The sequence below is a fragment of the Heloderma suspectum genome, chromosome 2 (assembly GCF_057233095.1).
Source record: "Heloderma suspectum isolate Gila_16-S chromosome 2, 16-S_ref, whole genome shotgun sequence".
NCBI classification, from domain to species: domain Eukaryota; kingdom Metazoa; phylum Chordata; class Lepidosauria; order Squamata; family Helodermatidae; genus Heloderma; species Heloderma suspectum.
In genome coordinates this window covers 181,590,430-181,602,911 of record NC_139459.1, presented here as the reverse complement: position 1 = coordinate 181,602,911, position 12,482 = coordinate 181,590,430, and the positions used below count along the sequence as shown (strand labels likewise).

Below are 12,482 nucleotides of genomic sequence, written 5' to 3'. Positions count from 1 at the left end.
GCACGGAGGGGGTCGTTCCCTCTGCGCTTCTCCTGCCCTGTATTTTCGGCTAGACAGCTGATTGTGGCTGTCTAGCCATGGGAGGGCTAAGCGGGGGAGGAGGCTGCTTTACAACACATTGCATGTGTCGTACAGTCATTTCCACCCTCCCCGGCCCAGAACGACCCCTGGAACACCCCTTTTCAGCTGCTCTGCGCTCCTCTTGCAAGCGAGGAGCACAGGGCTGTTCTGCGCTGCCTCCGAGGCAGCGCGGAAATGTGGGGATGTCGATTCTCCGGGTACTGTCCTCAGAGTGTGGGCTCCAAGGTCGGTTCCTGGAAAACCAGATATCCTACACTGTCTAGCCGCTGCCTAGCGGCCATAGGATTGCTCCCTCCGAAAATGTGCATCTTTCACATAATTCATCCTGATTCTGCTAGTCATGGGAAGGGGGAAAGCACTATGCGGAAAGACCGCCTTCTCCCTCATGAGCTTTCCTGGTCATTAAGCTCTTTTGGAGAGGCCCTTCTTCCTTCCTTCCTTCCTTCCTTCCTTCCTTTCTTTCTTTCTGCATTTTTTAAAAAACTACATTTTCACAAGATATAACAAAAAAAGAAGAAGAAAGAAGAGAGACAGTTATAACATTTCAAACCTAAGGACTCAAACCATCCATGAACTTAGAATTCCAGTACATTACCAAAAGTGACCAATTCTGAATAAATTCGTTTACAAACCCTTGTTCTTTATTTCTTCTGAAATAAGTCAATTTTATAATGTAGACCGTGTTCCAGACCTTCTGGAACCAATCTTCATAAGACAGGATCTTGGTGGAGAGGCCCTTCTTTCGAAACCACCTGCTCTGCTTGTGTTATTTTTTTAGCGTGTTTAATACTGCATTTTAAAATCAACTTTGTTTTTAGCTGCTCAGTTACTGATCTCTTTTAAATGATTAATTTTTGCCGCTGCTTTTAAAACAATCCTTTTTCATGTGTTTGATCGTTGGTTTTATTGTTTTTGCTTTTAATATGTGCATCGCCATGGTTGCTTCAGGTAGCAACTCATAAACTGAATTTTAAAAATTTAAAAATAAGTACATGTCATCTTGGCAGTAGGTAAACGTTTATTTTCCCAGACCATAAAAACATTTTTAAGCAGTTGTGATAGCTATGGTTTTTATCTTCTTCTTCACTGCATTTTGTTCACTGTTATCTTATAGTTGTGACATTTTTATGATTGCCTGTATTATGCATTTTTAATTCTGTGAACTGCCCTGAGGGCACAGTTGCACTGAAGGTTCGGGATACATTAAGTAAGTAAGTAATTAAATGAATGAATGAATGAATCTCTGCTCCCTGAGCTTCAGGAATCCCTGTCTCAACAGAATTCACTAGTCACCACCCACATGCTGCCAAGCAACTGGAAGGGCTATAAACCTGCTATTCATCTATGTATTTATTTTAAATCAAACCTGCCATTTTGGGGATGCCAAATATTGTCATGGCCCTGGATTTGAACCTTGATGATACAAAGGATGGGGAAGACCGGGGGCGGGGGGGAGGCTCAGAGGGAGACCCAGAAATACCCACTTTGCCTAAACTTTGTGGAAGAGGAATTCCAGGATCCAGAAATACCAGTATCTGGTTTGCCCAAGAAGGTAGCTCTACCCCCTTGCTCTACCTCCAACAATGGCTCCTTCACAGAACTGTCTGCGGTGCATGAGGGCATCCCACCACTCCCACCCTACAGCCAAGAGCAGCAGGTAGCTCCCCAGCCCCGCCAGACCTATATTGGAGGGATAGGGCATGGCCCCTGTAAGTCACAATAACTTCCACCAGAGGGGGGAAGACTAGAGACCACCTAGGCTGCAAGAGTACTTAAGGTCACAGTTGGGTCCAGTCGGTGGACCAACATCCTTGCTCTGAGCTGCCATGCACCCTGCCTCTGAAAGGTGTGCTACACTACAGGGAGCTGACTGGAGTCCTTGTCTCCTACACTTGCCAAGTCTCACCAGAACTCCTGTGGGGTCCCAGCCTGAAACAGGATAAATGCCAAATTCTGTAACACAAACGTAGAGCGAACACAGCCACAGATAGGATCCTTATTTTACCACTGGGAGTAAAGAGGGCAAGTGATTTGTGCATCTCTTGAGTTCTCTATCCTCTCCTGGCATCACTCAGACAGACATGCCCAGGTTGTGAAGTCATCGCATTTCGTGTTCCCCCTCCAATCACTGGTGGCTACTGCTAGCATGGAAAGCATGGGAACACAGGACATGAAGATGAAGGAGAAGGCAAAAGCACAACTCTCAGTGATACTGAGAGTCTCAGTGATATTGAGATTAGGTAGGAAAGGACTGTAGCTCAGTAGTAGAGCACCTGCTTTGCATCCTAAAGGTCCCAGGTTCAACCCCTGGCATCTCTAGGTAGGGCAGGAAAAACGCTTGCCTGAAACCCTGGACAGCCATTGCTGCCAGTCAGTGTCGACAATAGTGGGCTAGATGGATCAAGGGTCTGACTCAGTATAAGGCAGCTTCCTACGTTCCTAGGTCTAAACTCCCCAGAGGAAGATGGGCTGGGGGGAGGGGAGGGGGTTGGAACATGACATAAGGCTGCCATTTGCAGTGAAAACCTGGTGTCACACATAATGTAAAGTTCCAACCATAGATGCTCAGATAAAGGTAAAATGATGAGCCAGAGATAATCATAGAATCATAGAATAGTAGGATTGGAAGGGGCCTATAAGACCATCGAGTCCAACCCCCAGCACTGTGACGCAGAAGGGACCTGGACATCAGAGGGCCCAAAGCAAAAACTCTGACCAAGGGACAAACTATACAGTTCACCAGAGGTGGCAAACCTTTTTTCTGTCAAGGGCAGCATTCCCTTGAGGGTATACTGTCAGGGGCCATATGCCGGCAGTAGGGAAGACCAAAGCCAGCAGTGGGTGGGACCAAAGCCTTTTCTCTCTCTCTTTCTGCCATCCCCTTCTCTCTCTCTCTCTCTCTCTCTCTCTCTCTTGTGCACACTCACTCTTTCTCCCTGCCCAGCTGGCTGCCCAAGGAAGAACAGTTCAGTCTTGCTAAGTTCTAAACTGATCACCTGCAGAGGGCTGAAATTAGGCCCTCAGGCCACAGGTTGCCCTCTCCTGCTTTATATGCTGGGAGATCCATGACTGATGTCTGAACCTTTCCTTTTTTCTTTTCTTTTTGAAACCAAATGCAGCAGCCAAGAGGGGGTTACTAATTTGATTGGGGAAGTGCTGCGAAGGGGCAATAGGTGGACCCTTTCTGCCTATACCATTTTCCCAAATCTAAATTCCCCTCCCATCTTCCTGCTGATATTTGCTCATGGGGCAAAAAAATGCGGGCATGATACATGTGCCTGTATTTTTCCCTTGCAAAGCAAACAGAGGTTCGACTGGGAGTTTTAGATCAGGGGAATGGTGCAGGTGAAAGTTCAAGTGTCCCTTTAGCAGCTCTTCATGGCTGCATTTCCTTAAAACACTAAAATAAAACATCATAAGATCAACTGTGGATCTCCCAGAATATTTTCTAATTTGACCCTGAATCACTCTCCTGTCTTCTGTCTCACCCTTCCTCTCACTATTGGGTATTGCAATACGGTCATAAATTTGAATGATTTGGAGGTCCATCCAAGCTCATGCTAAGTTCTGACTAAGCGCAAATTACAAAGGCTTATAACAGCATAAAGCCTCCAGGGGAGGGAGCTCTTTCAAGGAAGGATGGGATAAAAATGCCAGAAATAAATACACAGAGAATTAGACATTCATAGCCTGGAGTTTCAAATAACTGAAGCTGGGATAACAGATGCTTTGCTTGTTTACTTTTTGCTTTATATCCCCCAAATTTAGCATTCCAGTAGATACATCCCACCCCGACCCCCATTCAACAGCTGCCAAAAGCAGACTTCCTAGCCCTGCCTGGAATAGCACAGCCATACCCACCCATTTAAGGGGTCGACCACAATGGCTCGAGGGTGAGTCATCTTCCCTTCAATCAGCGTCTTCCTGGTCTGGGCCGCTTTCTCCAGCCGGGCAACGCTGATGGTCTTCTTGGGCCCATCATCAGTCCAGTAGAGGTTGTTCCCCATCCAGTCCACAGCGATGCCTTCCACATTGTGAATACCTGCAAGGAGTTAAATCAACAAATGCACTCTGCAAGGCCGAGCCAGGCAGATGGGGATGCATCAGACACCAAGGAGTGAAGCAGAAGTGACAGGACCATATGAATGATGCCATGCGCTCTATTGCGTGATCTCTTCTGAAACAGACAAGGCACGGGGCATGATGAACACACATGTGCCAACCACACTACCTGCTTCAAAAGATGCAGAGAGAGATTCAACAGCAGAACACAGCATTTGGGTTTGTACCCAGAGGCAATATAAAGAAATCTAGCATGCGTAAAAAGTAGTAAATCTGTACAGCACACTCCTTTCTGGTACCTACCAGCCAGCCTATATTCTGAGCAAAAATTATTTATCAAAATCCAAATTCTACCCTTTTGAAGAAGTGAGGATTTGAACCCTGATCGATCCATTCCAAGTCCCATGGGCCGCTCCACTGGAAACCACACCAGCACCTAACACAGTGATGCAAGGCTTTGGCTGGGTAGAAGGCCAGGCACATACCATCTTTCAGGATTGTTTCTCTGTCCGTTCCATCAATCTTCTGTCGCCCAATCAAGTAGCTGGTGGTGTCAGCAAAGTAAATGAAGCCAGTCTCTGCATGGAAATCCAGGGCTCTAGGATTCATCAGGTTTTCAATTGGGATCATGTGCTCATCAGGGACTTTGGCCCCCATGTCCATCCCACGGATGATGCCTGGCCGACCTTTGCCATAAACAAGGAATAACTCGTGCTCTGGCTCTGGAAGAGAAGAGGCAGTGTCAAAACAAGAGAGATGGGCTAGCCTTAATTTCCACCCAAGTTCATCGACAAGGGTGGACCTTCCCAGTTTCCACAAGGACTGAAATAATACCCATAAGAACATAAGTAGAGCCCTGCTGGCTTAGACCAATGGCCTATCTAGTCCAGCATCCTGTTTCCCACAGTACCCAACCACATGCCTCTGGGAAGCCCATAAGCAGGACATGAGAGCCATGGCACCTTCCCGCTGGGGAGGGCAAGAGCACCCTTCCCAGCAACTGGTATTGAGAAGCATGGTGCCTGTGATCCTGCAGACAGCAGACAGCCATCGTGACAAGTAGCCATTGATAGACTTATGCTCCATGAATTTGTCGAATCCTCCTTTAAAGCCAGCCTTCGTACGGACAACTAGTTTCCCTCTATATCCATGAAAGGTCAGAAGGCAGCCACCTCCATTCTTGAAAGCACAAGTAAGAGAGAGGACTGGAGCTCTCCGCACACTAAGTGAGAAAGCACCTCTCTGGAAACAATGGGGTCTGCATGCTTCGACCTCTATCTGATTCCTCAAGCTCCCTCCCTTGCTTTAAGCTGTATATACTTATTATTTATTTAATAGATTTTATATACTGCTGAACATATTTAAAAATATCTCTAAGTGGTTTGGGGCTGGGCTGAAATCTCCATATGTTTTAGACTTCACCTTCCAACATCCCTGACCACTGGCCATCCTGGCAGGAACTTCTGAGAGTCAAAGTCCAAAATATCTGGAGATCTACCTTCTGTCCACCCATGCTTTACATGAGCCTTCCCCAAACTGGTGCCCTACAGATGTTTTGGACTACAACTCCCATCATCATGAGCACCAGATTGGGGAAGGCTCCTTACATGGAATAATTACACGTTCTCCCTCATGCTGCTCAGAACAATAAATAAGGAAATCTAAGTTCCAACCCTAGAAAGTGAATGTTTCAAGTCATATGACATCATATACAATATTTAGACTACTCCGATTACAAGATTTAGAATATTTCAGTTAGAGCTGGAGGATGGTTACGGGCAAAAAAAGGAGGTAGGAACAGTTGGGATATGGAATGATCCAGAAGACTGCTTTCCTGAAACTCGCTGTGCAATCTGGAAGTACGTGAAGCAATGCCTGTAAAGCAGGGGTGTTGGATCTCATCCCTGGGGGCCAAATCCAGCCCCCAGGGATCCCCAGATGGCCACACCCCTTCCCCTGGCCCAACCTCCTTTCCCCAGACCACCAATTGTTTGGCGGTTTCCTGGCTTTTGCACAGTTTTTCTCCCTGTTCTAAAAGTCTGAAAGGCCTCTGCTAAACAGTTACTGGCAGTAAGGTCTTTAAGCTAAAATGTGCTGGCATTTGGGGCATTTCATTCCCCACTCTTTTTGCCTTCAGTCACATCCACCACTGAAATGTGCTCCTCCACCCTGATCTTTTCCAAAACTTAATTCACAAACTGGGTGGAAAGTGGTTTGACTCCCCTGCTGTAAAGAGAAGTATAACATTGCCCAGGTTTTTGAACAATCCTCTTCTTTGGACTGTGTCATATACAATGACTTCAGTGATCTCTTAGTCTGCTGTATGGACAAATGATAATCACAATCCTAGTGTAGCTAGGTTGGTATGGCAAAAAAAATAAAATCATGCGTCTGGAAGTGCCCAAGGGCCATGGGACAAGGGTAAGAAACTTACCTGCAGTCATGCAGGACATAAAACCCTATCCCTTTATTGCATGGACCATCCTTCAGCAATACTGCCCATATACTGACAAACACCCATCCAGAACCAAGAGGATGACTGCGCATTCATTCACTGTGGCTGGTAAACATTTGTCCATCCCTTCCAAGCTGCATTTGTTTGTATTTAGTCTGCGGCCACTGGTTCTCATTATGCCACCCTCTGCTAAATTAACAGTAGCTCTTTAGCACTTCCAATTTGGAAAGGCAGGCTGCATGAATATAAAAGTCAGTGCCCCAGGAAACCCAGCCGATTGCCTGGTCCTCGGTCCCTAGGGCGTGATCACTATCTATCAGGCTGAAGGAAACCAGACCATCAGCAACTTCTGCAGGCCCTGGCATTTCCCATGAAAATGAACCGAGTTGTTTTTTAAAAAAAGAATTAGGGCAGCTGCTTGGTGAATAATGGGATTTTTGCACTGCGCTGCTTTGCTGGCAACTCATTCTGTCTTCTGCAAGGCTTTTTTCCCCTTGGTCTAAAATCAACCACAAGTCTGACTCTGACCAAAAGCTTTATATCCACAAAAAAGTTGGCTCCTACATGGGATCTGTCACGTAGCATCATCTGGTATTCGGACGAAACTAGCAGGGGCTGGTTTCACTCTGCCCTGGCGACGTGTGCTCCTGGCTCCCTTCCACACAGACCCAGAGGACACTGGGAGGCTGCAGATCAGAAAGGAGTAGGGTGCCAGAATAACAGCAGGCCCCTGGGCACGAGAGGAAAGCATCAGCTTCCTCAAAGGGGGAGAGCCATACGGTTGTAATGCACAGGTTCCTGGGGCAATCAATGCTGGCGCAGCATTCAGGGCAAAGGCAGAGAGGATGATCCTTCCACAGAGACAGTTGAGTGGGGAAAAGACTTTGCTCACTGTTGCCACTCCAGCATTCCCTCTGTGGTGCTCTTCCTCCTGGCCAATGGGGAGTCAGAGGCCAGGACGTCCTTCCCAAAGAAGGCCATCAGTGGTGGGCTTGCTTGCACCACTCAGCAGAGGTGTGCGGCAATCAAAACGATGCACAGCATGATATCATTGCCCATACAAAGTGCTGGGAAGCCGCACTACAGCACAGGGTAAAGTGGAGCTGAGTTCAGCCTTAAGGAAGGGTGTGTACAGCTTTGTCAATTTCCCGATCCCTCTGAAATCTGTCTTGAATGTGGCATAGTGCTGGTGTATCACAGTAGGTAAGAAACAAGCCTGTGAGGCTGGCAGTCATAACTTTGATCCCCACTGTGTGTCATGGGAAAGGGGCCAGCCAAGATTATCCCACATTCATTGACTAAGGAGGTTACGTAGCCTACCACCTCTGCAGCCTTGGGTACAGACCCTAGTTGCCCACACACCCCCAGCGGGCAGTTGCGAACAAGGAGAAGTGGGCTGTGTAGGAGTGATGAGCTGGACAGGTCAGCCAGCTGGATGAACTGCCTGAAGTAAGTTGGGAATGTGTAGTTGCACTCCCAAGTGAAAAAACTGGCACTTAGAATCATAGCTCAGTGGGAGACCACCTGCTGTGCATGCGGAAGGTCCCAGGTTCAATCCCTGTCATCTTCAAGTAGGGCTGGAAAAAAATCCTGCCTGAAACCCTGGAGAGCCACTGCCAGTCAGTGACCTGGTTCACACAACATGACAAGCCAGAGTAGGGGTTGTGTATGGGTTGACGAGTGCGGGTTGTCGTTGACCCATGGGTTGTTGAAGTGTGCGCTGTTGTGTTGTGTGAAGCCAGCCTTGCTTACAAACCATGGTTTGTTAACCACGAACAACCCACAGTTCACAACCCAGAAACAAACCATGGGTTTTCTTTGTGGGTTGTTCATGGTTAGCAAACCATGGTTTGTTAGCGTGGCTGGGTTCATACAACACAACAAACCATGATTCAACAGCAACCCACAGTTTAAGAACAGCCCACACTCTGGATTGTCATGTTGTGTGAACCCAGCCAATGTCAACAATAAAGGGCTAAATGGATCAATGGTCTGATTCAGTATAAAGTAGCTTCTGTTCCTAATGTCCATCTCTCTCTCTCTTCCTGTTCCTCTTCCCAGTTTCTCTGCTCTTTACATGTTCAGCTACCATCAACCCCTTTGCTCCCTCTCCCCACTCTCAACTTTGCACATGGCACTGTAATATTTGTCAGCAAGACCTGTGAATGACCCATGTCTCTTCAAATACCTTTCATGTGATATGCACCGATTCACAGCAATGATGACTAAGGCAAATTATTACGTGGTAGAACTGACTCTAAATTGAAAGGCAAAGCGGGACTCTATTGGTTCCCTCCTCACCAGAACACACCCTCAATCTCTAGATGCCACTCACTTTTGCAAGACTTCCCGTCACTCCCTAGGCTGAATCCTGACCGGCACCGGCACGTCCGGGTCTTGTGGCTGTTTCCGAGGAGACAGATGTCAGAGCAGCCGCCTGGTTTGCCAAACTGGTCCGTTTCACAGGCATGGCTCCTCACTGCAACAAGAAAGCCCATGTGGTTTATTATTAAGTAGCCTACATCTCTTTACGTTCCATTGCGTCATTTTAAGATCAAGCATGAGCACTCTCTTGACATACCCCAAATTTGACTGCCAAGGATATGTAGAGAGAAGCCCTCGATGGCTGCCCCATAACCATGTGGTGATGCATATGTGCTAATGTACAGTGCTTAGTTATTTTGGGTGTTCTAGAACTAATAACATTAACAACTGTGGAAGCCCCCGCTCCGGGTATATATTTCTGGATTTATATCCCATCTATTCATATTATTTATATTTGATATTAAAGGTCAGTAACCTCCTGACTTCAAGCCAGAAGTGGAAGGCTTATAGGATGCTAGAAGTTCCTGTCAAAGCACACAAAGGGTGCTTCCAGATGAGGCTGTTATTATGAAATCATTCCCAAAATTATTTTTATTCTGCAGTCATTTACAGAATTTTACTGGGGGTCCAGATGAACACATCTTCAATTCGCAACTCTCACGTGTTTTTCCACTGCTTCTTCCACCATTTTTCTTAGCAGAAAAAAAATCAATTAAGGAAGAAAAGACAGAACAGCTGCACAATGACTTTTGTTTCCTAGTGCTATGATGAGCCCTCCATCTGATACCATCCACAGTCAATGGTATGTCTTAATCAGTTTACTTAAGTTTAAGTTTATGTCAGTTAGACAAGATCTTACTATCAGCTGAAGAGAGATTAGATTCTGGCTCTTCTTGCAAAAGTTACTGCCCAGCCTCAAGGCAGGGCAACTACCGGTTGAGCACCTGGGAAGCCTCGGGATTTATGTATTTATTTAAAACATTTATAGAGATTCACAAAAACTAAAAGGGCAGGTTGCACAACAAGAAATACACACAAAACAACCAGAAGGTAAAAGTGCAATTAAAAGTCAGAGTTTTAAATACTTAAGATAGCTTTTTAAAGGTTTTAAAAATTTTGCCTGGTGCCTAAAAGATAGCAAAGTTGGTGTCAGGCATACCTCCCTTGGGAGGGCATCCTATAGCTGGGGCACCACTAATCAAAAAAACCCTCTGCCTTATTGTAAGAAACCTCACCTCTGACCAAGGTGGTGTTTATTGTTTATATTTGCTTATGTATTTCATTTCTATCCCACCTTTCTTCCAAGGAGCTCAAGGCAATGGTCCTTCCACCATTTTATCCTTACAACAACCCTGTGAGGTAGATTAAGCTGTCCATGAAGCTCTCACCCAGAGAGCTTCATGACCAAGAAGGGATTTGAATCTGGATTTCCACAATCCTAGTCCAACACTCTAGCCACTACACCACACTTGGAGAAGGGCAGCCGCTGATGACCTTAGCATGCGGGCAGATTTGTATGGGTGGAGGCACTCCTTTAAGTCCTTGGGTCCCCAGCCAGTTAGGGTTTTAAAGGTAAGCACCAGGACTTTGAATGGAGACCAGAAGTGAATAGGCAGCCAGTGACAGCCTTTTCAGACTATGGAGGTACAATATGAGCAAGCAGTGCCAGTCAAAACTCTGGCCACTATATGCTGCACTAACAGAAACTTCTGATCTGTTTTCAAAGGCAGTAACTTAGAAGTTGCGACTAATAAGATTAATGAGGACTGTTAACGATGTTAACAGTTAACGATGCTCTTCTCAACTTTTTGAACTGTGTTTTGATTAATCCTATTCCCTTCTCTTTCATCTAGACCAGGGTGTTGAACCTCTTTCAGCCTGAGGGCTAAGTTCCATTTCAGAGAAGCTCTCAGGGGCTACATTCCAATGGTGGGCAGGACTGGAGGGTTTTATTTTTGTTTTTACTTTCTGGAATTTTAGGCAAATGTAGCCGTAGAAAAATATGTACACTAAAAAAAATTGGTCAAAAACGTGTATTTCCCCCATAGGCTAAAGAATGAAAATGGGAATTCTGGGGAGACTGGGGTGTTTGCGGGAGCATTTGCACATTTTTGTAAATGTGAATTTGTGGAAATTCGGGAAATAGGAAAGAAGCCAGTTCCGCCAGTGAGCAGAAAACGGAACGAAAGGCACCTGACAATCCATGAAATGCAGACGGAATAGATTTTACAAAATCTGTACATCCCTACTCTAGACCTTTGCCGAGTGTACCTCAGCATCTTTCAGAAGTGCTAAAAAACTTCCTTTTGGGAGCCAGGAGTGAGCAGGTGTGGAGAAATTCTAAATCAGCTTCATTTAATAAACGTTATTTTCAATATTTTTAAAAACTGGATATTTTTTTCTTCTTCTGTTGTCAGGCAAGAAATTGAAACAAGCGCCCTTTCTTTGACTATTTCTATTTTGCAGATGGGGCAACTGAGGCAAAGGAAAAGTGAAGTGACTTTGTACACAGTCAACCAGCATTAAAGCACTGAGGGCAATGAGCTGCCTCACTACTCACCTAATGAGAATGAGATGGGGTCGCCAGCAACAGCAACCCAGACAAAAGCCAAATTTAGCTTCACTGCAGCTAGCGGAATTGGGGTGATGGCCAGGGGAGGCTGCAACACTTCCTGGCCTCTTGGTGGAGGGGAGGGGGGCTATGGCAGGACACATACAGGATGTTTATAAAGATGGCCACAGAAGAGGAACAGTTCTAGCCAAAAGGCTGGTGCTGGAAGGTCTGATTAGGACCGAGATCTCAGTCCCCTCTCACGAGGCCTTTCCTCTTGTCAGGCAGATTAGGCTGGAGGGGGCCAAATATTCTCACAGCCATCTGAAGCAGAAAATAGGTTACCAACATCTGATTTTTTTTTTAAAGTGGGTCAGTGGGTGGAGGCAGGAGATTTACTTACAGCTGGGAATGGGGGTTACACATACCCCTCCCATGGGCATCTTTTGCTGGGGGCCTGCCTGTTGAATTTCTTGCAGTGGCAAAAAAAGCAAAAATGGTGCAAACAAGCAATGTGCATAGGGAGCATGTGTGCCTTGCCAGAATCACGCTCCCAGAAGCACTACCTTTAAATCAAGCTTTGGGAATCTGTGTAGCCCTTCAGATACTGTTGGACTGTAACTCCCATCGGCCCTAGCCACCATAGCAAATGGTGAGAGATGATGGGAGTTGAAGTCCAACAACATCTGGAGGGCCTCACCCCTGATTTAAAGGTAGCGTTTTATCCCTGCCTTTGTTGAATTTCTAAGAGGATCATGATTATTTTTATTGTATATATTTTTTCATATGATATTGTGATTTTAAAGTGCTGCAAGCCATACTATATAACTATGAGATAGATAGATAGATAGATAGATAGATAGATAGATAGATAGATCAGTAAGAGGAACTGGGGTGGATTATGTTGGGTCATGGGAGTTTTTTGCATGCCAAGGGCAAAATTGACTGCGACCGATGGTGGGTGTGGACATTACTTGGGATTGCCAAAAAGAGACTGTGCAAGTGACC

General features: G+C 45.9%; 1 protein-coding gene across 25 annotated transcripts in view; it reads right to left on the bottom strand.

Annotated features, from left to right (window-relative positions):
- Positions 1-12,482, bottom strand: part of LRP1 (LDL receptor related protein 1) — a 516,733-nt gene that overhangs the window by 147,415 nt on the left and 356,836 nt on the right. For all 25 annotated transcript variants that reach the window (XM_084836577.1, XM_084836568.1, XM_084836575.1 and 22 more), the window contains 3 exons: positions 8,934-9,077; positions 4,629-4,865; positions 3,943-4,123 (listed from right to left, as the gene is read on the bottom strand). In XM_084836577.1, coding sequence (XP_084692703.1) covers positions 3,943-4,123; positions 4,629-4,865; positions 8,934-9,077 — 562 coding nt within the window. The remainder of the gene's footprint in view (positions 1-3,942; positions 4,124-4,628; positions 4,866-8,933; positions 9,078-12,482) is intronic.